Source organism: Triturus cristatus, chromosome 4_2 (assembly GCF_964204655.1).
Source record: "Triturus cristatus chromosome 4_2, aTriCri1.1, whole genome shotgun sequence".
Lineage (NCBI taxonomy): Eukaryota > Metazoa > Chordata > Amphibia > Caudata > Salamandridae > Triturus > Triturus cristatus.
Genome location: NC_140586.1, coordinates 594,398,722 through 594,425,797, shown reverse-complemented (window position 1 = coordinate 594,425,797; position 27,076 = coordinate 594,398,722). Strand labels below are relative to the sequence as shown.

Genomic DNA, 27,076 nt, shown 5'->3' with positions numbered 1-27,076 from the left:
CTGGATGATGTCATCAGTGATGTCATTTGAGATGTCATAAGTGATGTCATGAGTGAGGTCACTGACCATGTCATGAGTGATGTAATATGCGACGTTATCAGCAGTGAATTGCGGTCGCACGAGTTATAGTTAGCTGAACTAACTATAACGGGGGAATTTAAATGGTTTTTTACGAGTGAAATGTCCAGCTAACTATAACATGTGTGAAACCTATGGTTTTTTCAGTGAATTTGCAAGGTTTTTTAAATGCTAATTCCTAACTATAACGTGTGTGAAACCTATGCTTCTAAAAATGTACACATACAGCCTAGTTTTAACTGTAAAATGATTTGAATCAGCCAATGAGTTCTTTTTATTTAAAAAAAATATGTATGCCTCCATTTTACAACTGTCTTTCATTTCATATTGCCATTCTACTGAAAGACACCTCCTGAGTGCATCCAGATCTCCTTGAAAGATGTTCACAGTGTGGATTGTAGGTCACAGCTATGTCTTCTGGAGTGAAAAGTATGCAGAAAAAAGAGGTATGGTGAGAGACCTTGCTTTGCCAAATGTAAACATTAAATGGATTGGTCAGAGAGGGTTAAAGTGGCACCAATTAATGCCTTTGGTGAAAACCTTTCTACATCTCCCACAGCCTAACCTTATTATTGTGCACTGTGGTGGAAATGACCTAGGCACTTTAACTGGGGTAGGTCTGGCAATGCTTGTTAAGGACACCTTTGTGCAATTGATGTCGCTTTTTCCTCAATCTGCCTTTGTATATTCTAATATATGCCAAAGGTGGAACTGGTCCAACCAATTTTGTCCACAGATTGACAAAGCAAGAAAGCACGTCAACAAATCTATTTCTGCTTTCCTCAGAGACTATGGTATGGGTTCTATATACCACAACAACTTGCGTTACAACATGCAAGGCATTTATAGAGGACATTTCACTGATGAAGGCAACAGAGTCTTCCTCTTGAACTTTAGACTCTGCATCGGTACTTACTTGTAGGTACCACAAAAAAAACACTTCATAAACACAACGGCTCTTTTTAGAGCCCCCTAATATCTAAACACTTAAATTTGATTTTTACTTCTACTTTTTTTATTGTTTTTTTTCTGCCGTGCGCGTACGCACCCCGCGATTAAAAAAAAAAAATGTTAATGTATTTTTCATACTTTTGGGACCTTCTTGGAACCCCTGACAAACGCTAGGGGGTCTGCAACTCTCTTCGTTGCCCCCTTTTCACGTTCTCCACCTTTGTTTATCAGTGTGAGACACACAAAATGGCGGCTGACACTTCCTGATTTCGACCGATTCGAATGTTTACAGTCATGTAACCACCAATCAGAATTAAGCTCGCGCACGGCAGCGTGCGCGTACGGTAAGCTTACCGTACGCGCTCGGAGCGCACTTATAGATATATATATTGATTTAAATGCTATTTTCTCAGGAAATACTGAACAGATTTACACCAGACCTGCAAAAGGCACATCCCTGACCTGAGGACTACCTCTCTGCCAAATTTCAAGTAATTCTGTTCAGCCATTCGGGCTGTAGCTTGGACTAAAGGTCCTATGGAAAAATGCATGGGGAAAACACGTTTTGGGACCCCCCCTTTTTCTCAGCCCCTGCTTGACGAATCCCCCCAAGACTTTCAGGGTAGGAGCGGAGCGGAGCACCCCACCTATTTATAAAAATTTTGCGACGATTCGTCAATTGGCGCCAAAGTTATTCAAAATAGAATGTTGCAGATTTCCTATGGAAACACGGTCCTAACTATAACTATCTACTGGCGACCGCCAGTAGATAATATATATATATATATATATATATATACGTATATATCTCCAGCCTCAGGTCCACCATGAACGTACTAGAGCACTCATGGGCGGGTGCGGTCAGAAACGTGGCGGTGGGTCCACGGAATCAATCAAGCTCATTCTCCCAGAAAATGGAAAACACCGCACTCACGGATGGTGACAAACACGGTATTTATTTCACTGGGTTCAAGGAAACAGGACGCGTTTTGGCTCGCACCTTTCAGTACTATACAGTTTACCGGCAACAACGCCATATTATAAACAAGTGCGCATGTGCAAATGCATTATCGTCATGAACAATAAGAACAAACTACGGTCACGGTTTGCTCCACTGTCACCACCATCTTGGAGTGACTAAACGCCATCACATTAATGACTTTTCATCAAAAAAACAAGTATATGATACATTTTAACACAAGTAAATCTTGAAAAGTATGATGATAATCATGGCATGTATATCCGATACGATCAAGCTCTGAATAAGCACCATGACCTTTTTAATTCATCACAATATATAATCAATGAATAATTCATTCTTAACCGAATGTTTAAATTAATAAAAAATGACAAGAAATATTTATGGCATAAATATCTCAATATGATCTCGCTCTGGATGAGCACCGTAATTAACGTCATTAATGGCAGTAATCAATCAACATACTAAAATAGACGAGCTCAATGTCAAAAACTGGCACATTCTGGTGCATTTATGCAAAGTAAATGATCATGAACTGAATGAGCTATGTAACCTATATTCATTGGGGATTCCAATTACCAATTAATAAACATATATTGCTATTTCATGTTATGATCTGAAAGGAATCTCAATTGTAGATTAAAAATAGTCAGTCAGCCGAAGTGGATTGATAACTCCTCTTCAACATTCACTTCTTTCGGGACCCGTGTCTGTAGATCTACAATAAACCTAGACTCGAGTCTGCACAGTTTTAATTCTCTATTGCCCCCTCTTTCCTGATGTGGGACATGGTCGAGGCAGAAAAACCGTAACAGATTCCTGTCACTCCCATGCGATTTAGCAAAGTGTCTGGCAACAGGGTAAGACGCATCGTTTTTCTCATTAGCCCTTGCATGTTCTAAGATTCTTTTTTGGTTGAATGAATGGTACTTCCGATATACATAAGGTTGCAGGGGCACATTAAACAGTAGACACAAAAAGGAGTGTTACATGTGAGAAATGTGTTTATCATTTTGGACTTCTCACAACCTGGTATGACATATGTTAATGTTTTGGGACTATTTTTGCATGCGTTGCATTTTGTGCAAGGAAAAAACCCAGTCAGATCACTAATACGTGGATTCCTGGGACTGATCTCAAAATGACTCTGCACTAGGCTATCTTTGATTGATCAAATTATCCTATATGCGATTCTTGGATGGTCGGGTAAACACCTTCCAATGATGGGATCAGTTTTAAGAATCTGCCACTTACGATTGAGAATCTTACAGACATTCTGTGCTTCATTGGAGAAGGTCGTGATCATTCTAAATTCTGGGCTTTCGTTAATCTTTCTTATGGTTGTTATCTTTTAGAAGACACTTCCTGGGAATTCTGTCCACCCGATAACTCATCAGAATATCCCCATGTTCTGAATATATTTATGGCCTCAATGGCTGCCTGTTCGAAATCTAGTTGCCTTGTACAATTTCTCTTTGTGCGTAGCAGTTCCCCGTACGGTATGCTCTTTTTTAGGGGAAAGGTTGACTGCTACCTGCTTCCAAAATTGAATTGCCTGCTGTTGGCTTATGGAGAAAAGAAGTGCAAATCTCACCATCTGCAATGAAAACCTTGAAGTCCAAATAATTTACCTCAGTAGCACTTATTTCCCCACTGAAGTGTAAATTAACTGTATTGTCATTCAGCACATCAATGCATTGTCCCACCTCCTCTCTGGGACCTTTCCACAAAATAAATAGATTGTCTATATAGCGATACCAGCCCACTATACATGACACCCATCTGTTGTTATTATCGGTCCATGCCACCTGCTTCTCCCACCAGCCTATGAATAAATTCACATAGCTAGGGGCAAAGCAGATGCCAATGGCTGTACCTTTCATTTGTATATACAGTTGTTTTTGAAAAAGAAAAATGTTGTTGTTTAAGCAGAATGTTGCACACTCAATCAAAATTTCATTGTGGTCAATCAATTTTAACGATCTGCACCTCAAGAAATATCTAATGGCTTGTATTCCTTGTATGTGGTCTATACATGTGTATAAGCCCATGATATCCAGCACTACCATCAGCGTATCAGGATCCCAACTGATATTGGAGATTATTCTGATGATGTCTGTTGTGTCACGTACATAGGATGGCAAGGTTTCGACGAAAGAAGCAAGGAAGAAATCAAAGAGTTATGACATTTGTTCTGTGAGGCTGCCTTTAGAAGAAATAATGGGGCGGCCCGGGGGTTGGTTAGCCTCTTTATGAATTTTGGGAAGATGATAAAATGTCAATGTCACTGGGTGGGAACAATTCAAAAACCTATTTTCTTCCTGATCGAGCATCCCCAAACGAAACCCTTTTTTGTATCATTTCATGATAGTTAATGATGTACTGATTATATATTTCTTTTGTAACTCTTGCATAACAGGCAGTATCAGATAATTGTTGCAATGCTTCCTAGCAATATAATCATTTGGAATTTGGAAGCTGCATAGCAGGTTGCTTTTCGGTTTCTTAATGATATGTGTATATAGAAGATATATATCACAAAAGCGCAAAAAAACAAAGGATGTGCTCGGTAAGTGCTTAATTTGAGCCATTGGTTGCAGGTGAGGCCCACCTGCATTCTTTTTTGGAGACTGGGACTTATTTTCATTTATCAAATTTAGCCCAGAACAATAGAAAAAAAAGGGCTGAAAAGGAGGAAAGAGGGAGAAAGACAACAATGAGAAAACAGTGACAAAGCGATAAAGACGTGATGAAAACTAACCTGTAAGAATGAGAAAAAGGGACAAGGAGGGTGTGGCAGAGATAGAAAGAGGCATGAGGTGGCATCTAGACTAGGCAGTACTGGTATTCCTCATCCCTGACATTCGGCAGTGCCGTCCCTGAGCTTCTGAGACTAACTTTAATTAAGCACTGTGTGTGGTGATTAGACAAGAAACATTTGTCCATGGTTGTCATGTTGCAACATGTCAAGATTTTTAACCTTCTCAACAAGTCCCTTCCCTCCTCCTTTAACAGCGACAGTTTGTCAGAGCCTATCTACAGAACAAAACGTGCAGGAATGATACACACATTGGTAAACTATTGTTCAACATTGATCACACTTACCTTCGATGGATTATTAAATCCAGGTTTACAGAACTGCCTATAATATTCCCAGTAGCTTGTGTTGTACCTGTTTCTTTGCATATCAATATAGGTTGCAAACCTATCAGGGCACTTGGAAACACAGAGCTGAAATGAAAACAAACACAATTTTAATGACCTGTAAAAGGGCACAGAGGCTGAATGAACAGAAACAAAAAGTAAATGCAGAAATACATACATTGAGTGATTTAGTAGCAGACTTCTTGGGGATGGATATGTATTTCAATGTGCTGTTAACACAATGGTTTTACAATAGGCATCAAAGACCTCTACCTAAATAAGGGCAGTTGAACGGTTGGTTCCTGCATGGCAAGTCCTACCTTCAATTTCTCTGTGCCTCAGTGCGTTCTTCACTCTCTCTCTCTCTCTCACGCTCCTTTTCCCCTCCCCCCCACTCCTCTCACTTTCTACCTTTGCCTCCTTCTCTCACTCTTTGCCTTTGCTTTGCCTCTTTATCTTACTCTTTGTCTTTGATTTGACTTTCTCTCTCACTCTTTGCCTTAGCTTACCCTCTTTCTTGCACTTGTTTCTATTACTTTGCCTCTTTGTCTGTTTCCTTTACTTAGCCTCTTTTTTCGCATGCTCTGCCTTTTGCTTTGTGCCCCTTTTCTTTGTGGCTTTTTTTGTTTATGGCTCTTTTCTTTTTTTCTTTGTTCCTTCTTTTTCTTGTGCCACTTTACTTTGTGCCTTACTTTGTGCCTCTAGCCCCCAACCCCTCCCACAATTTTCCTCTTACCGCCTCCCATTGCCTCCCCGCGCCTTACCTGCTCTCCTACATTTCCCTCCCGCCTCTTCTTCCCACCTAATCTTCTCACATCCCCTTAGTCCCGCCCCCTGTGCTCATTCCCCTCTTAGGACCTACTTAATAGTGGCCACAGGGCGACTGTGCAGCGCGCGCACCAAAAGGCAAGCCCCTCTACACACGTCGGTGCCTGGACCGTGTCCAGCGCCACGACCCCTGGTCAGATCACAAACCACAGGGACAGGGCACCGTTATGCAACAGTGAAATCAGTTCTCGCTTTGGAAAATAAACCTCATACACCTCAATCACTCTTCACCCAAATCTTCATGTAACTCACTCAAAAGCCCCCAATCAAAATAGTGCCACAACAATATGGCAACGTTTGCAAATTTAATAATGTGATTTACATCACAAAAATAGACCATTGTTTTCTGTTTAACAAACAAGAATGCAAGTGATCCCAAAGTGCAAATCACCATAATATCAGTTAAAACATTATTGTACAGTGAAATATTAAAAAACAGCGCAAAACAAATCACATAAACATTGCAAAACAAAAATAGGCAAAGCGAGAAACATATAAGACACAAAACAATCGTCTATTTTGTTAGTACCACCCTGCTCAGCACATTCTCCTTGATACATGATGCACTCTCATAGTGACATCTATTGTATCAGCAATGAGAAGCAGATTTGGTAAATATAAGAGGGTCAACGCATTTCGGTGACCTTCCACTTACAGCCACCTTCTTCAGGACAATAACAATAATTCCTCCACAATTTACAACATGAAAATAGCTAAAACCAAACAATACAGTTTACACTTCTTACTAGGGATTGTCTTGCATCAATCACAAGTCCCCAGCTTCCACTTTATCTACAGATTTCGCGTTCACCCTGTACCAGATTTCAATTGCCTCTTCCACACCTTCCTGTTCTGGGGCAGGTTTCACTAATGTGTAGGCTCTTATTTGAAAGTTTGTAGCTTTCACTGGAGCAGATCAAAACGTGGCTGTTCCTTATGTTTTTGTATCTGTCACTGCCAGTGCATTGCCTCCTTCGTATTATATTCACCTACGTATTAATGTTTTTTAGGTCTCCCTGAGTTTGCAGTTAATACTTCTGGTCCTCTTCAATGTATCTGCCACGTAATTGTTGGTGTGCGTATCTATGGTATGGTAGATGCATTTATAGTGCGACAAATAAGCCTTCTCGAGTTTCATTATTCAAACTTTGTCAAGCTTGCACACTCCGGATTGCAGGAAAATTCTGCTCATTCCGAGTGTGACCGAATATCCGACCATGTCTATGAGGGTTTATCACTATCATCACTCCTTTTTACTACCACCTTTTGATGCATTGTGACAAAGGGGAACAGGACTGGTCCCACACCATCAGGCAAGCAGCACAGAAACATTGAGGAATGAATCCATTTGTCATCAGGATGTGTTCCTCTTCAGCAAGATCATCATTTTGTGATTCTGTTCAACAAAAATGCTAAGACATGACCGTTCTGCCCTGATGTGTCTGCGTGATGTAGAGTTCAATGGTGCAACATTTAAAAGTAAAGAAATACCTAGTTGCAATGAAGCTTTGTGAGCTGCAGCACGGCTTGTGATAATCTGTAACTCAACAGACAGGAGCACAGACTGACACAGACAAAGACACAGACTGAAGAGGCTAAAACTGCAGCATAGCGTATTTCAAACATCAGTTTTAAAGTACGTCTAACAACATTTATTTGGATGATGCTCATAAAGGGTCTTAGAGACCGCTTGACATTTCCATTGAAATCACCCTTCCATTAGTTGAACATTTCCTAAATGTAGATATACGCTGAGGGGCATAGCCATCATTTGTACAGACGGTGCAGTGCCACCAGCGTCCAGGGATGTGAGAGGCCCACTGCACATTAATTATGTCTGTCTTTTCCTACCTAACAGGGGAGGAGAGGGACTATTTTCCTATTTTCCATGGCACACTTCTCATTCCAATCTATGTGTTGTAGGAGTCCAGCCAGGGAACCAAGGGCTTCATTTACAAAGAGCTGGCTTAGGGCAGCACCGCAAGTCATATTACTGCCCTGCCCTACTCCAATTCCAAAGGGTGGGAGGGAATGCACCTTATTTACAAGAAACGGTGCATTCTTGCCCGTTCAGCCATTGCCAGCACACAGTTTGCAGCTGAGCGCCAACGCAGGCACCTTTGCACCATGGTGCAAGGGTATTTGTGTTGTTTGCATGATTGTTTTTATGCAGGAAGGGCACCTTACTGCACAAAAACAATCACAAGAGGCGCTTTTCTCATTCTATGTGTGCTGCAGAATGCAGCACATGTGGAAAGAGGAAACAATTTGGAGAAATTTAAACATTCTCCTTGTTATGCCCGCTCAGGGAAGGCGAACTTCTTTGGCACTGCCCCAGGTTAACGTGATGTTGTAAATCTGGGACAGCGTCAAAATCCATGTGTGCTGAGTGGGAACACCCACAGCAATGCCTATGGAATGCCTCTTTGACGTAGAGTAAGGCAAGGCAGAGCTTTGCGCTGCCGTGCCTTACTCCATATCTATAAGGCCCTCAAAGCCACGCAGGGTGGCTTTGTGTCGCCTTATAGATATGAGTAGAGAGGCCTGCGCCACTGGGTCGTCATAAAAAGTGATGCTCTGGCACCGCAGGCCTCTTGTAATTGAGGGCCCAAGTGTCCAGGAGTTATTGATCACCAGGTCTCTTTTGCTGCCTTACAAACCAATTATGAAGCAAATGCATGGGCCTGCTCATCCCTATAGAGTATATGTTAAAATGTATAACAAAATACATTTATTGAATACCTTATACGAATTTTAGACCTGTTATCACGAAATCTGTGACACACTGTAATAACCCAACCACTTGTTAAAAATTTGAAAAGTTAATTGCATTAAATACATTTAACTAAGAAAAACTCGTCGATCACATGTGAAAGTCTCATTCTATATGGGCCTATTTTTGTGATAGCCTCCCTCCACTGCCTCCACCACACATTTGGCAGAAACAATCCAAGGTAGCACTGTTGCTAAAATAAACTCTTAAGAAATGAGTCCTCTTGCTCCAACACAACAATACTTGCAGAAAGTCTCTGTTCTGGTTCCCCTCTCTCTCTCTCTCTTTCTCTCTCTCCCTCTCTCTCTTACACACACACACAAAACACAATTCTTTTGAGGATGCCACATGTGTGTTATGTCACCATACTACAATCACATTGTCATCACTTCACATATTACATAAAGAAACAACCTACTCATAAAATAGAAGGGCTTTTCTCATACCTGTGTTGTGGGGCACTGCAGGTTTATGAGCACAAGCGGGCTGGCACAATTTAAAATGTTAAAGTAAAACAAAATGGTCTTGTTCCTGTAAAAATAGACACAAAATAGGACCAATTACAATTCAAAACAACTGACTTCACACAGTACACTCAGTCGCAGAGGAACCACATGCTTTTGAATCTGTCTGTAAAGAGTCTGGGCTTCACTGAGTAAGAGCGAATAGTGTGTTTAAACTCACTCTCAGTCAATTCGGTCAAGTAACCCAACATTCTGAGTGGCCTAATAATTTCCAATCAGGCACAAATCTCTTTTATGTCCAATTTGAAGGTACAAGTTATGCACATTACCGCACAACTGAGGCGTTTCTTTTAGAGATTTCACCAAGAAAAATCTGGCTAACATTAGCCTGGAAACATGCTGAAAGGGACAAAATCAGAGTTAATCAGGTGAGCAAACCACAATATTACAGGGTGTCCCTTATGGTGAGCAACAAAACTCAGATTAGGGAGGTAGAATTTCTAGTTTTCTGATCTCATGCGCAGGCAAAGGCATACTTACTACTAGAAGAATCTACAAGACATCTGAATGTGTACTTTAGGGTAAATCACAGAAGTCTTACCCATTTCTATAATGATATAATACTCCCCAGCTCAGCTCTCCAGGCTTTCAGGTTTTAAAAAAGATATTGTTTGTCTGTAAAGAGGTGGAAGTATGGGCCTCACTTTGAATGCTCCTGGAAATCCGGCGAGGGGCGTGGGTATCGGTAACAGGATTTACTCACTTATAAGTAAACTCAACATACTTACCAGTAATCATGTCAGACGCGAGGACTTGAAAGAGTGTAATCACACTCGCTGCTGTACTTGCCAGGTTAGAGCCCTTTAAACATTGGGTCAATACAGAGGCTCTCTCAGTGATTTACAGAATTTCTAAAATGATGTCCCTAGACAGAGAGCATGATTCTTTAAGGACAAGAGAGATATTATAGATTTTGTGGAATTGGGGCTTATTTACAAAAATGTGATGCAGGGCAGCGCTGCACGTCAATTTGCCGTGCTGCCCTGAGTCAAAAGAAAAGGGCAGGAATGTGCCATATCTATGAGATACACGCAAACAACAGTTGATGGACAGAATGCAGAACAATGTCATACATTCACCCCAGTACAGAGATCTGGGCCTAAATCCATCGTTTTTTTGCTCACCATGCCATTCCAGTTTGAACCCCGCCATATGCAAATCAGTCTTGACCCTGTGCCTCATGGGAACAGTCCAGCCCAAACTGCCAAGCCAGGTCCTCCCTGGACTGGAACCAAGCCTCCTAGGCAGTTCAGGCTGGACTGTTCCCATTGGGCACAGGGTCAAGACTGATTTGCATATGGCTGGGTTCAAACTGGAATGGCATGGTGAGCAAAAAAACGATAGATTTAGGCCCAGATCTCTGTACTGGGGTGAATGTATGACATTGTTCTGCATTCTGTCCATCAATAGTTGTTTTTGCATTTGTCACCCCGAGTGGGACGGGTATGCTCAGACGTGAGTCCCGTGCTCTCCATGCCACTGGAATCAAGCTATCCTGGCTGAAGAAGGGTGAAACCCCAAAACCAGTCCTAGGATGCTTGTTTCTAGTCCAGGGAGGACCTGGCCTGGCAGTTCGGGCTGGACTGTTCCCATTGGGCACAGGGTCAAGACTGATTTGCATATGGCTGGGTCCAAACTGGAATGGCATGGTGAGCAAAAAAACGATGGATTTAGGCCCAGATCTCTGTACTGGGGTGAATGTATGACAATGTTCTGCATTCTGTCCATCAATAGTTGTTTTTGCATTTGTCACCCCGAGTGGGACGGGTATGCTCAGACGTGAGTCCCGTGCTCTCCATGCCACTGGAATCAAGCTATCCTGGCTGAAGAGGGGTGAAACCCCGAAACCGGTCCTAGGATGCTTGTTTCTAGTCCAGGGAGGACCTGGCCTGGCAGTTCGGGCTGGATTGTTCCCATTGGGCACAGGGTCAAGACTGATTTGCATATGTCTGGGTCCAAACTGGAATGGCATGGTGAGCAAAAAAACAATGGATTTAGGCCCAGATCTCTGTACTGGGGTGAATGTATGACATTGTTCTGCATTCTGTCCATCAATAGTTGTTTTTGCATTTGTCACCCCGAGTGGGATGGGTATGCTCAGACGTGAGTCCCGTGCTCTCCATGCCACTGGAATCAAGCTATCCTGGCTGAAGAGGGGTGAAACCCCGAAACCGGTCCTAGGATGCTTGTTTCTAGTCCAGGGAGGACCCGGCCTGGCAGTTCGGGCTGGACTGTTCCCATTGGGCACAGGGTCAAGACGGATTTGCATATGGCTGGGTCCAAACTGGAATGGCATGGTGAGCAAAAAAACGATGGATTTAGGCCCAGATCTCTGTACTGGGGTGAATGTATGACATTGTTCTGCATTCTGTCCATCAATAGTTGTTTTTGCATTTGTCACCCCGAGTGGGACGGGTATGCTCAGACGTGAATCCCGTGCTCTCCATGCCACTGGAATCAAGCTATCCTGGCTGAAGAGGGGTGAAACCCCGAAACCGGTCTTAGGATGCTTGTTTCTAGTCCAGGGAGGACCTGGCCTGGCAGTTCGGGCTGGACTGTTCCCATTGGGCACAGGGTCAAGACGGATTTGCATATGGCTGGGTCCAAACTGGAATGGCATGGTGAGCAAAAAAACGATGGATTTAGGCCCAGATCTCTGTACTGGGGTGAATGTATGACATTGTTCTGCATTCTGTCCATCAATAGTTGTTTTTGCATATATCTATGAGATACAGCGCATTCCCGTCCTCTTCCACTGCACTGGTGCAGCACTGGCTGCCTAGCGCCAATGCATGCACCCTTGAAAGGGTGCCTGCGTTGAAATCAGGTTGTTTTTGCACAGGGAGCGGCACCTTCCTTCACAAAAACAACTGTTATGCCACCCCTGGGGAGGCGTAGGCTTTTTGCGCATTCCCAGATTTATAGCATGTTGTAAATTTTGGAATATGTCAAATGCCATCGGAGGTACATGCGAACACTCACCGTAATGCCTATGGCATGCCTCACTATCGCAGGGTGAGGCAACACAACGACTGTGCTGCATTGCCTCACACCATATCTACGAGGCCATGAAAAGCCATGCAGGGTTGCTTTACGTGGCCTCGTAGATATGGCTCTGCAGTGTGCGCCGCCAGAGCGTCACTAAAAGTGATGTTCCGGCAGAACACAGGGCTTGTAAATGAGCCCCATAATATTTTAACTGAACCCCTAGATTGTGGTTTTGTTTTTCAACGTGGGTTCTACACGCCGCTGCCTTTGGCCAACACCTTCATGTATGGGCCCATCCTGCATCTCTGGCCTCCATCCTGCAACCTGCTTCCACCTGTGCCACCACCAGACTCCTCATCTTGACAACCTAAATGAACTTGGGCAGTCTCAAAATATAACAACTACAACTCCCAGCATCCTCTGCTGGCCGCAGGAAAGCACCCCTAACAACTCGTGCATGCTTCCCAGAGAAATATCATTGACCAGTATCAGGGCGGTGCTAAATCATGCTTCTCCAGCCTGAACTTGCCCGTCCCCTTAAGGCAGAGGTCTTCAAACTGCGGGGCGCGCCCCCCAGGGGTGGCGTGGAAACACCTCAGGGGGAGGCAGTAGCTTCACAGAAAGAATTCTCCTTTACCTCATTCATTCCGACGTGTGAAGCACGTTTACTGCCGTTTATTTTTGAGAATCATGGCCATCGCAAACAGGACTCTCTGATTGAAGGCAGCAGTCAGAGCAAATAATAACTATGTGGAGGCATCAACTTGGACATTTCTTTAATCCGAGACACAGCAGCATAAAGGCAGGAAATGTCAGCGAATTTCACTTTCATACAATATGAAACATAAATACATATGCTGCTTTGCAGGGAGAGCGGTGCTTCTTCCCCGGCCTTAGATTTTCTTGCTGGTGCCTTTTGGCCTCCTAGCTGTTGCCTTTTACATCAGTTCATTGCACTGCTGTCTAGACATTTGAAGCTACTGGTAGGTCAAGCTTACACATTTTCCTGCAGTATAATTTCCTTATTCCCCCATCTTCGCTCTACTTCTGCCAAACATAAATTGAGTTTTGCCTCCCAGCTCAGCACTTGTACAAACATTACCACTCAACAGGTGTTCACACTATCAGACAAGCTGATATTCTTTCACACACACGTAGGGCATGCAACAGTTCCATTAACTGTACACGTACTTGAAACAGGGAAAGGTTCACGAAACTTGAGTGGGTTTAAACATCACTAAAAGGGAAAGGAATATTAGTGACTCGGAATGTAATATCCAGAAACTTTACCACGCGCTGGCTTTCAGATTGCAGCCACAGAGTCACTCCAATTCTACTAATTCTGGGTCGCACCAAAAGGTACAATTCTGGAGTCACTTCTGTCGACCCTCTCAAGATCCGGGTGATACTTTCTTTGCTGAGAATCTTTCTAAAAGGCAGAGGAACACCCTGATAGCCAGACAAAAAGGAACCATTAAATACAAACAAACTGGAGAAAAAAAATAGAGCGCTTTGAGTTCTTACACAGGGCATAACTGCGCCGTGCAAATGCTGATGACCTAGCGACCTTGCACTTTGTTGTCCAGTGGTCTCAGCTGAGAGTCTTAGCTCTGAGAGTCCTGGAATATTAGCGAACAGCAGTTTAGCGTCTACAAATCTGCTGTGATGCAGGCATTTTCGGAGCTTGAGGCACAATTACATTTGACCATTTGCCATAGTATTTTCCATAAAATGGCATTTTCAGGCCACTTGTAGCAGTTTTGCACCCATTCCTGTTCATGTGTGATAGTGCTGCCAAGAAGCCTCCTGCACAGCCTTAATGTAGTTTCAACCCATTAAACCCTGATACTTGCAGTGTATTCCTATACCCAGCTCTAGTCAAGGAGGACGTTATCGTTGCCTGCACCAGGGCCATGGTATCTATATTGCTTTCACATGATAATAAAAAATAAACATATATGGCAGTGAGAATTTCAATTGATTGAGATGTATTTTCAGAGTAAAAACCTTGCCCTGAGAATGATGTGGTTGCCAGGTCTGCCATCAATCAGCTTGTTCGCTAGATCAGGCTGCATGATATTATATGTGGTCCTGAAAGGTGGGGGTGCATGCACTGACCTTGTGGTGGTTTTCCCCAAAAGAAAGTTTACCATCAAAGGGCGTTGAATGAGTTCAGTGGTTGTGGGCCAGATATACAACTCACAAATCTTAACTTCACAAAACCCTGCTAATGTTGTTTTGCTGTTGTGAAAATTAGTTGTCAGCTGACACCTCGGGGATAAACAGGCTGTCAAAGATGCTAAATCCCAACTTCCAGAAATTTTAGTGATGGGGGGGCCTGGCTCCTAAAAAATATTGCCGGGGGGGGCTGGCCCTAAAAAGTTTGAAGACCTCTGCCTTAAGGTGTTACGTACCTGGCAGCCTAGAGTATAGTTGTGTTTCTGAGAGATCTGCAAGCAGCTGCGTCTGGTCAATGATGGACCCCAGGCCCCCTTCTGGCATCTACAGCCTTCACCAGACCCCCACAGGCCCACATGACTGCCAGGACACACTCTGGTGGTCTTAGATAATCAATAGCATCAGGGCACAGAATACAGTTTTCTGTGCACAAAAATATATTCAATTATGTCTGCATGATTTCCTCCTCTACCGTCCGTTTCTTTATTGATTAATAGTTTAATCTCGCAAATCTAAGGTTCGCTTTTCCTTTCTTTTTTTAAGAAGAGTGCTTGCACAGTTTCTTCAGCTAGCCATGCCACGCTGTCATGAAAAACGTCTGTCACTGTGTTTTTTGCCCGAAACATGTCAATGCTTAATTATGTATTGCACAGAATATGTTTATTTAACTATCACTTACTAGGCATACGAAGAAATTATTATGGCCTGTTCAATCATCCCTTGACTATGAAACTTTTGTGAAGAAGCTAAGTCGATGCTATCCTATGGAGCACAACAACTGAGGAATACTTGCCTTGATCCATCACTAAATAGGTACCTATTGGAGGCGCTATACTCTTTAAATCAAAGAGGGAAGCAGATGGATGAATGAAGAGGTAGATGGTTAGAGCGGAGGATGGATAGGTAGAAGGGTGGAGAGGATGGCTTGAAAGATGGATGGAAGGAGAAATAGATAGATAGAGAGGATAATAAAAGGAGGCATGGAGAAAAGTGTGGATGGAGAGAAAGACGAATGGCGAGAAGATTGAATGATGGAGAAAAGAAAGAGTGACCGATGAGATGAAAAGAAAGACATAAGGCTGGATGAAGGGAGAGATGGATGGATGGATTGCGAGATAAATGGTGACAAGAATGGATGGATGTTTGGAAGGAAAAGATAGAAAGAAGCATTGACAAATGGAAAAAAGTACAGAAAGGATGGAAAGAAAAGGAAATCAAGATGGAAAAGAAAAAGAAGGATTGACGAATATTTGTTCAAATGACTGAAAGAAGGAACGAGAGATGGAAGGAATTGTAGGAATTTCCTCGGGAGAGCAATCTGCCGAACCTCTGCTGGGTTTGCTTGTCTCATCCACTTGGTTAGAGCTACTCCCTTGTTTGTAGATGATTTGAAAGCCTCCCTCGGTGTTTGAGGCAACTAACAGAAAAAGAGTGCCGAAGGTGAACTGAGGCGCAGAAGACAGCACTTCATCGGGTGAAGAGGTGGACAGTCTGGTCAACAGCAGGTGCACAGAAGTGAGAGTGAGTGTGAATATGTGCAAATTCAGTCTGGGCCCATGATATGCGTCAAGACCTGGCAAGCCATCATGTGCTGTATTCCACCATACACACCATAAACGAAGTGGTTACATTCCGATTTAGAAGGATTCCACACCTTGTTGATTTTAGGATCTCAAACCCAGAAGGCCTGGCAGTTCTAGATACAGTTATCTGAATCCAACCAGGAAAATTAAAATGGTATATTGCACAGAGAATGTAATGGGATTAGGCAGCATTTAAAAGAGCCCTGCAAGGCCTATTTTCTCCACTCACAGGAGCACCCGATTTGTTAAACCTGGCATCCTTGGCGTGGTTTACCCTGTCCTTTTGCCTCTTCCTCCTTTATTTTTTTGGACTTTGTGCTGGATTTCGTTTTTGCTGGTTTAGGTACCCTGGGCACTTTGCCACTGCTGATCAGTGTCGAAGTGCAAGTGCTTCATGTGTAAATTGTGATTATGATTGGTTATCCATGATTGGCATATTTGATTTACTGGTAAGTCCCAAATAAAGTGCCCTGAATGGGCCAGGGTCGGTAAATCAAATACTACTAGTGGGCTTGTAGCACTGGTTGTACCACCCACATGAGTAGCCCTGTAAATGTGTCTTAGACATGCCACAGCAGTGTCTGTGCGCGCAGTTTTAAACTCCCATGTCAACATGTCAAGTGCACCCACTTGCCAGGGTCTAACCTTCCCTTTTCTTACATGTAAGGCAACGCTCAGGTAGGCCCAAGGTACCCCCATGTGAGGGTGCAGAGTATATTAGGACATCTGCAGGTGTGTTTTGCATGCCCTGTTAGTGAAATACTGTGCATTTTGATTTTCACTATTGAAAGGCTGTCTGTTGCATAGGTTAACATGGGGGCTGCTTTATAACATCTTACAAGTGTAACTTTCCATTGGTATAAGATAGAGATTTGGAGTTTAATAACACACCTTTTTGTGAAGGTGGTTTTTAAAGCCCGGCTGATGAGGGCTGTTAGCCCGAAACCGGTCCCAGGATGCTTGTTTCCGGTCCAGGGAAGACATGGCTTGCCAGTTCGGGCTGGACTGTTCCCCTGAGGCACAGGGTCAAGACTGATTTGCATATAGCTGTATCTGAAGTGGCGTGGCGAAGTGAGATAAAGAACGATGATGGATTCAACCCAGATCTGTGACTAGGGGTGAGTGTCTGAAAAGTTTCAGCACTCCGTCCATCATTTCCTTTTGTTTGCTTTGTTTGCCCTAAGTTGGCAGGGCATGCCCAGACTTGGGTCCCTTGCTTACTTTGCCACTAGATTCAAGTTAGCCTGGCTGATGAGGACTGTTAGCCCAAAACCGGTCCCAGGATGCTTGTTTCTGGTCCAGGGAAGACATGGCTTGGCAGTTCGGGCTGGACTGCTCCCATGAGGCACAGCGTCAAGACGTATTTGCGTATAGCTGTATCTGAACTGGGGTGGCGAAGTGAGCTAAAGAACGATGATGGATTCAACCCAGATCTGTGACTGGGGGTGAGTGTCCGAAAAGTTTCAGCACTCCGTCCATCATCTCCTTTTGTTTGCTTTATTTTCTTGTGTAACCACCCTGTGTGCCTCTGCTTGTTTGTGTATTCACTGTCTGGTTTTGGAGTGACAGGAGCTAGGGATGTACATTCACTCTACACAGTCACAAGGAAGGTTGAGGTATGTCCTGCCTTTCCTGGGTGACTCATAGACAGGCTGAATAGATCTTTCGGCATTTAGAATGGTGTGAGGAGTTTTCACTAGCACCTGAATAGGCTGTGTCTGCTCTGCACAATGCTGTCGCCACATCCTGTAGTGTAGATTGACCAGGGAGGACAGAACTGTTTTTTTGTGAGCTCAGAGACTCTTGCAACAAAGACTACAAAGAGAAAATGGGGTATAAATATTAGACCTACAATCCCAGAACTTTAGATTACTTCTGTAATCAAGAGGAACCTCTGCCAAGGAAGAAGAGCTAAAGAGCTGTGGGGAAGGGACTGCCCCTTTGCTGTGTGCGGCTTTGCTGGCTTGACCTGCAGTTGCTGCTTCTGCCAAGGAGGGGACAAAGAGTGGAACTTTGCTGTGAAGCTGCCTGTGAAGAATCTCCAAGGGCTTGTGTGTGCTTGCCTTCTGTTCTGAAGTCTCAGGGACGCAAAAACCTAACCACCAGCTTCAATGAACTACACTACTGGAAGTTCTGACCTGCCAGGGGGTTCCTGTTCCAGTTCTGGGCCTCTGGAGGTTGCTCCTGTTGCTGGGAGCTGGAAAAGCTTGAATAAGCCAAGTAAATTGACGCATCGCCCTCCCAGCATCTGTTTTTCCGATGCGTCACCGCCATGCAGGAAGAATTTCCACATTTCACGTCCGTGCAGCCAAAGACTCGATGCAGCACCTGTCAGCGGCTGAAAAATCCTCTGCACCGTTCTCTGATATCAGGGATCACCGCACCGACGCAGGCCCCGCTGTGTGGCTGAAAGAGTGGACGCATCGTGGGACCTTCAGCCGCGTGGGACCGCAGCTGAAGGAATCAACTCAGTGCCTGCTTGCCACCCCTGCATCGATCTCCAACTTGTCCAGATTTCCACACATCGCATCTGTGTGGCAAGTTTTCCGACGCATCACCTGCAGACCAGAACCAAATTGGATTCAATGCATCACTTCCCCCTACAGTCCGGATCCGAGGCATCAGTTCTCCTGTGTGCAGCAGAACTGTTGGATCACATCCCCAAGGACTCAGAAACTGATGCATCGCTGTGTTTTTCAACACTTCCCTTCTCTGCAGCTGTTTGGCCTTGCAACTTTTGATGCACCTAAAGGTACAGTGTGTAAATCCATGCATCCAAACTTTTCTATGGACAGAATAGCTTGAAACCTTTTAAAAGTCATATTTTGAACTGTGTATTTTGGATTTCTGTCATTTTGGTCTTGTTTGGTTTAGATAGGGATACTTTATTTTTCTAAACTGGTGTAGTGTCCATTTGTAGTGTTTTCACTGTGTTACTGTGTGTCTGGGTGCAAATACTTTACACATTGCCTTTGGGATAAGCCTGTCTGCTCATGCCAAACTACCAAATGTGTACCTCCCTCATCCTGACTAGAAGGAAGGGTCCCTACTTGGACAAAGGTGCATACCTCTGCCAACTAGAGACTGCCATTTCTAACATTATTTTTCTTATACTTTGAGAATTAACATGCATGTTTTTCTGCAGCCATGACTAAGCAACACTCACCACAGATTCTACATGTCGAATCATTTTTTGTTAATAAGACATCTAACAAAGGCGCAGAATGTTAATCATGGTGCATTTTGATGGATAAAGACCCATGTTAGAACGCTCAATGTAAGCCCAATTAAGAACATTTGCACTATCAATGATTTTATTTCATAGTCTTGTTCTCCAAAGGTACTTTAATTCTGATAACTGGTAACATTGGCCTACATCAGATGTGCTGTATATTCACTGGCACTTCTGGTGCAGGTCAACATTATTATCAGTTATGACAATTAAAGTTCTGATGGGAGACCAGAAAACATTTGAAGATTTTGTGAGAACTGTGTGTACAAATACCATACTTCTTCACCTCTAAGGCCCTCATTACAAGTAAAAGGCTAAATTCCAATTCCTGTGCAAACACTTATGTATGCAGAATTACTAGTTGTGTGATAATGATCACACATTTGCAGTTTTCTCCTGGTCGATTTCAGCAAGTCAAACCAGCCAAAATTTATCGGGTGGGGTATGGGCGGTTGGGGTTTGATAAGCCGGCAATAAATGGCAAAACACGTGGAATTCCAATTAATCATATCATGCCTAATTTGCAAGTTAAAAACTCAGAATAAAGGGGTATTTACCACTTGTAGTAAATATCTCCACCTTGGTACTGTTATTTAACATGTGTGGTAAATAAGTTACCCTCCCCCTAATTTGTAATTAGGCACTAGAGGGACATTCAGAGTGCAGGTCTCATTATCACAGAAGACCCGCGCCTCAAGTTTACCCATGCTCCATGCGGAATTCCAGTGGCACGTTGAATGAGGGCCACTGTATATGTGCAAAAGTAGGAGATAAAGTTTCTAAAGTAAATTACCTTATTTACACATAAAATGAGCAAAGTTTCATCAGAGAATCATACATTAGTGTAGTACGAATATGTCCTATTGAGTTATGTACAGGATGCTCATTTAATAATTCAGATAATTTCTGATCAGTTCTTCCAGCAATACTTACTCATTTGGGGTGCCCTTTTGCCCACAGAACTGTCCATAGCTGTCAGTTGGATAAACCACTTTTCTGGGATCCCCATGCACCCAAGCTGTTAAAAAAGAAAAATGCAATTTTTCAAAGAAATGCCTGTGGGAATACACATTTCTGGCAGTGAACCCCGCGTCTACCCCTTCCACCTCTCACAATGTCCATGGCAAGTGCTGGCAGCATCTGATTATTGATTTTTCTTAAACAAACTGTATTCTTTAATTAAATGTTGCATAAAATATGTATGAGCAATGCACAGTTAAACTTTGCCTTTGGCATATATCTGATTTGTGGCCAGGATGTGAAGAAATGTACGTATAAAACAAAGAGCTTTTAAAAAACCCATAAAAAAGAGCACATATCATCTCAAACCCAGTTAAATGAAACGTAATATTCTTTCGTTTAAAGGCAACTGGTATTGCAGATTAATAACTGAACAGATTAGGTAAAACCATACCACATTTCTGTTTTTAAGTGCTGTTATTATTACTTTATGATACCCAATTTACGGATCTCAGGTTTAATGACCAGTATTCACTGTATAGCAACTAGGCAGTGCCCGATGAACTGTTATGAAAGACCAGTGTGTGGGCCTGTTATTGGCATATTTGTGGGTCTGTTTTAAGGGCTGGTCAGTTGATTTTCCTGATGTTACCACAAACATTGCCTGCTACAAGCTCAGATCCGTGCTATTCCCCATACATTGCAAAATACTTATACAAAGGGCCTGATTATGAGTTTGGCGGTCCGAGTACCACCAAATCACGGTGGCGGTCCAGCCACCGCTGCACCGGTGGTCCGACCGCTGGATTACAACTTGGGCAGTCGGACCACCATGGAGCCGCCACAAACGCCATGGATCAGAGATCCCTGTTGGTGGCATGCCTCAATATGCTTGGTGGTGCCCTGTTGCACCGCCAAGTATATACGACTTTCCACACTGCCAGCGGTCTCTTGGATTTTCCATGAAACTGTAGGCAATGAGAAAATAAATGGAGCCCTACAGGGCCCCCTCTTGGCCCTGTGTATGGGGGTGCATGCAAGAGGGCACATGTTGTGCCCCCCTGTGTGCATGCACCCCAGTTCCTGCTCAGCATGGACTGCAGAGTCCATGCCATGCAGGAACTGTCTTTGGAGCTCCCATTATAGTGCCCATTTTCAGAGGCACCACCGTGGAACCACCTATGAAATGCCCTCCAGACACAAGAAGACTTGTAATCTGGCGGGTGGTGCTCACACGGCTTTGGCGGTGTGGGAGCGGGACAGCGGCGTGGCAGATCCGCTCCCACACGACCAAAGTCGTGATTGGACGCAAAGTGTCTACACAAAATTCCAAACTGCCTTAATTTGCAAACATGGACAACCTTTTTAGCCATGTAATTCATTACTAGAGGCCACTTTTATTTTAGTACTCCAGCCTTTTTTCTGTCTGTCAGACCCTGTGGACCCTTAATGAGTACAATTGGGCAATAGACTTTTTAGTACTCTGTCAAATTGAAAACAAAAGGTAAGGTTTTGTTGAACTCGTGTTTGCACAGGGATCAGAATTTAGCCCTTAACTCATGATAAGCACCAGAGAATCAATCACGCTAAAGAACTGTAATGCCAAAGGCCTCAAAGCTTCTCAGAAGAAAATATCTCTGCATGCTGATACACCAGAGGGCCTTCATGCTGCAGATAACCTCATAAAACTGGTTGCTATGTTATGACATACCTATTTCTGTGAATTCAAAGCCTCACTGATGGAATTATGGAGACATAAATTCTATGGCACACATAGGGGGAAAAGTTCAAGTGAAAACCCAATACAATCCAAAATATAAACAGTAGCCATTGAAACATGCAACCTAATGCTTTCAGATCATTCATTTCTGCCATCAAACACAACAAGAAAGATTTACTGACGACTTATTTAAGTGCAAATCAAATATATGTATAAATAAATCCAGTTTATGTAAATTGTTTATTTTTATGATACTTCTTTTTTGTGTAATGTTGACAGTTAATGATATCCAAGCACTGTTCTATCTTATGTTACCATCACGCAAATCGGTCCTATTTTTTTCATGAATCCCAGAAGAATTAAATGCTTTTCACAAACATTCAAAGCTGTGCAACCCACAAGTTAAACAAAAGCTTAGGTATGATTGCATTAACCAATGACCTACTTTACCAGCTTACATAAAAAGGTCCTATTTTACTCCCAAACGATTAAGATATGTATTCTGGTGATTTAGATATAGGAGACACACACACCATTATTATTTTGATATAGGAAACAAATATAGGTGCACACACAAACACACAATCTCCTCACCACCTTCCAGTTTGGTCAAACCTTAGACACGCACCTGTATACCTCCATAAACTCTCATAAAAGGGAAGTGGCTAGCTCAGTATTGCAGATTAGGAGTTAAATCCTGGTCTGGCAGGCGGTGCTGTGGCCGTCTGATTGTGACCATCTGTTAGGCTCATAGGTGAGCCTAACATGTAGCCCAATGCCAACAAAGTGCCCTCTGCACATTTCTGCACGGCTTGGCATGCATCATGTCATGCATGTCACTCCATGCAGGAAAGGATGTGCAACTCCAGGGGGGCACAGCATGAGCCCCCCCACATGCACCCTCAGGCCCAGAGGCTACAGGGGACCCTGTTAGGGCCTACTTGGTTGCCTCTCTGCCACCCTTTTCATGGCTGTTAGAACCGGCGGTCTCTAGTTGGCAGAGGTATACACTTCTGACAAATAGGGACCAACCAACTCTAGTCAGGGAAAGGGGATTACACACTCAGATAACCCCTGCTACCCCCTTGGTAGCTTGGCAGAGCAGACAGGCTTATCTCAGAGGCAGTGTGTTAAGCATTTATGACCACATACAGTAATAAAGTGAATACACTACAGATGGACACGACACAGGAGTTATTATAAAAATAGTATTTTTATATAAGGCTTAGCACAAGACCAAATAACGACAAAAATATACCACAGTCTTAATAAGTACTCTTTGGCAGGAAAAATAATAGTTCAAGTAAGGTTTCTTCTTGGCAAATAGTTCTTTAGCAAAGTATTTTTCTGAGCACAGTTCTTTGGCAACAATGTAACCCCCACAGGAGTCACACGACGTCGAGTCTACAAGATTCCCAAGGTTCGGCGTTGACCGCGAGGAGCGCTACGTCGAGCCTGGAGTCGCAACAGACCCCACAAGTACAGTACCTTGAGAAACGGAGAAAACGATGATCCACGGCGTCGAGATGTCGGCGTCGGGGTCGGCGTCGATCGTGCCTCGGAGTCGGGTCAATCCGCAGCGGCGTCGAGGGATGTCGGGCCGGAGCAGCGCTCACGGCGTCGAGACGGGCGTCTAGTCGATGCGATCAGCAGCGGCGTCGGGACGGGGTCGCTTGGAGGCAGAGCCGATACTCACTCCTCACTGGCGTCGATACCGGCGTCGAGACGGGGTCACTTGGAGCCGGGGCCGATACCCACTGCTCACTGGAGTTGCTGCTGGCGTCGATCGGGCCCGGCGGCGTCGAGACTGCAGATTTTCCCTTGTGTACTGGAAACAACACTTTCCAGCAATTCAGCAATTCAGTAGATGGTGAAGTCCTTTGGCCCTGTGACTCCAACAGGAGACTGGCACTCTTCCAGTCCTTGGAGATTTTCTAGCAAGTGTTCAGAGAGTACACACCCAGTTCCTCTCTCCTTGTTCCTTGGCAAAAATAAAGAAGCAGCTTTCAGGTTCCTCCACAGCAAAACAGCCCTCTGGCAGAAAGGGGAGGCAAGTCCTTAGATCAGCAGGCTTCTTGTCCTTGGTACAGGTTTCCTTGTCAGAAGTGATCTGAGTTCTTGGTTCAGGGGTCCTTCTCTTATACCCCTTTTTCCCTTTGTTCCCTTTGTCCAAGCAGGGAGATTCCCACCATCTCAGGTTTGTTGTGGGTGTTGCCAGGCAGAGGCACCTGGCCCATTCACTGAGCAGGGCAGAGTCCTCAGCCGCCCAGCAGGAGGCGGAGCCAGTATTGTCACTGGCAGGAGCAGGGCTATCAGTCGCCCAGCAGGAGGCGGAGCCAGTATTGTGTCAGGCAGGGCAGGCTACTCTTCCCTCACTCTACGTGTAAACGCCCCATTCACCCCACACTGACTCACTCAGACCTCTGGAGCCACCCAGCCCCTGACACACACACCAAACCAGCAGAGACCGGTAGATAGTTGGACAAGAAAATAGCCACTTTCTAAAAGTGCTATTTTCAAACATAGAATTTAGAAACCATCCATCCTAAAGGGTGTGTTATTAAATTCTGAGTTCAGGGATACTAAACTCGACTTGCTACCATGCTCCCGGAGTCAGATAGATTATAATGGCGTTAATAATCAGTCTGCCCAGTCTGGCCTATTGGAGGCAGGTAGCCCTTCAATAGTGAAAAACGAAAATGGCTGTAATTCACTATTAGGTCATGCCACACACATCAGGGCATGACCTACCTTTTACCCACAATGCACCCAGCCCTAGGGCTTACCATAGAGGTGTCTGAAATGTGGCAAAGGGAAGGTTTAGAGACTGGTAAGTAGGTTTCCTTACCAAGTCGACATGGCAGTCAGGGACTGCCCGCAGGCGCCGCGGTGGCAGGCCTGAGACACATTTTGCACGCTGCTTCTGTGGGTGGCACAACCAGTGCTGCAAGCCCACCAGCAGCAGTTAACTTACACGCCCTTGGCACACGCAGTGCACTAGACTAGGGTCTGAACAGTAAGTCAACCAAGCCAATCATGGTAACACCAATCAATGTAACAATTTAACATAGGGAGCACTTGCACTGTGGCACTGATCAGCAGTGGCACAGTGCCCAAAGCAATAATCCAGCAAAAACATCGTAAACAGAGGAGGCAAACAGAAAAAAATGGGGGAGAGACTCATGCCAATGATGCCAGGTCTAACACGTGTCCCCTCCAGCTGAAATGTGGGGAGAACTACCCTTCACCCAGGGAGTCCTCATCACTAAGGCGGAAAAATCTGGACAGACCATCAGCATTGGCGTGATCTGTACCAGGGCGGTGTTCCACCGTAAAGTCCATCCCCTGTAGGGAAATGGACCACCTCAACAGCTTTGGGTTCTCACCCCTCATCTGCATTAACCATCTGAGGGGCCTGTGGTCCGTCTGAACCCGGAAGTGAGACCCAAACAAGTAGGGTCTTAGCTTCTTCAGCGCCCAGACCACAGCAAATGCCTCACGCTCTATCGCACTCCACCTTTGTTCCCTGGGAAGTAACCTCCGGCTGATGAAGGCTACAGGTAAGTCTCGGCCCTCCTCATTCATCTGTGCTAGAACAGCCCCCACACCATGCTCTGAAGCGTCCGTCTGGACAATGAATTCTTTTGAAAAGTCGGGTGCCTGGAGGACCGGTGCTGTACACATTGCAGTTTTCAGGGTGTCAAAGGCTTTCTGACAGGCGTCAGTCCAGATCACAAGTCTCGGCTGCTTCCTGGAAGTCAGCGAGGTCAAGGGGTGCACAATGTTGCCATACCCCTTGACAAACCTCCTGTAGTAACCCGTGAGACCCAAGAAGGCTCTCACCTGAGTCTGGGTTTTGGGCGGTTCCCAAGCCAGGATGGTATCTATCTTGGGTTGCAGGGGGGCCACCTTGCCGCTCCCTACTTGGTGCCCCAAGTACACCACTGAACCCTGCCCAATCTGGCACTTACTAGCCTTGATTGTGAGGCCTGCTCTGCGCAGGGCCAACAACACTTCCTGGAGGTGGCGCAAGTGTTCCTCCCAGCTGGCGCTGAACACTGCTATATCGTCCAGGTAGGCGGCGCTGAAATCTTCCAGCCCGGCCAATACCTGGTTAACCAACCTCTGGAATGTGGCAGGGGCATTCTTCATCCCAAAGGGCATCACACGGAACTGGTAGTGCCCATCTGGTGTGGAGAATGCAGACCTCTCTTTTGCCCCATCAGTCAAGGCGATCTGCCAGTACCCAGACGTTAGATCAAACGTACTAAGGTACCGGGCAGCCCCCAACCGATCGATGAGCTCATCAGCTCTGGGGATGGGGTGCGCGTCAGTCTTGGTGACCGAATTGAGTCCTCGGTAATCCACACAGAACCGGAGTTCTGGTGAAGCACCAGGCGCTGCAGCCTTTGGGACCAAGACCACTGGGCTGGCCCAAGGACTGCTAGAGGACTCAACCACCCCTAAGGCGAACATCTTGGAGACCTCCTCCTTGATGTATGCTCTGACCTTGTCAGTCACCCTGTAGGCCTTGTGCCTCACAGGAGTGCTGTCCCCAGTGTCCACATCATGGACACACCACTGAGTGACACCAGGGATCAAGGAGAACAGATCAGGGAATTGTACCAACAGATGGCGACAATCTTGCTGCTGCTCAGGGGTCAGTGTGTCAGAGAGGACAACACCATCCACTGACCCATCTTTTTCTTTTGCACACAGGAGGTCAGGAAGAGGCTCACTCTCCTCCTCCATCCCAGCATCTGTGGCAAGGAGCATGCCCACTTCGGACCTTTCTAAGTGGGGCTTTAACCGGTTGACATGCAGGACCCTTAAGGGGTTCCTGGGAGATTTCAAGTCCACCAAGTAGGTGACATCGCTCTTCTTCTCCACAACCTCAAACGGTCCAGTCCACCTGTCCTTGAGCGCACAAGGTTCCACAGGGGCCATGACCCAAACTTTCTGACCAGGTTGAAGCTCAACCAGAGTGGCATTCTGATCGTACCACCGCTTCATCTCTTCCTGGCTGGCCTCCAGATTTGCCTGAGCAAGATCTCTGAAGCGCCGAGTCTGGTTCCTAAAGGCCAGCATGTAACTATATACATCCTGGGGAGGTTTCCTGGGAGATTGCTCCCAGCCTT

General features: G+C 44.8%; 1 protein-coding gene across 7 annotated transcripts in view; it reads right to left on the bottom strand.

The window, feature by feature from the left end:
- SLC44A5 (solute carrier family 44 member 5) overlaps nucleotides 1-27,076 on the bottom strand; it is a 745,501-nt gene that overhangs the window by 246,074 nt on the left and 472,351 nt on the right. For all 7 annotated transcript variants that reach the window (XM_085602261.1, XM_085602262.1, XM_085602266.1 and 4 more), the window contains exons 4-6: nucleotides 20,192-20,276; nucleotides 9,200-9,284; nucleotides 5,114-5,239 (exon numbers count right to left, since the gene is read on the bottom strand). In XM_085602261.1, coding sequence (XP_085458387.1) covers nucleotides 5,114-5,239; nucleotides 9,200-9,284; nucleotides 20,192-20,276 — 296 coding nt within the window. The remainder of the gene's footprint in view (nucleotides 1-5,113; nucleotides 5,240-9,199; nucleotides 9,285-20,191; nucleotides 20,277-27,076) is intronic.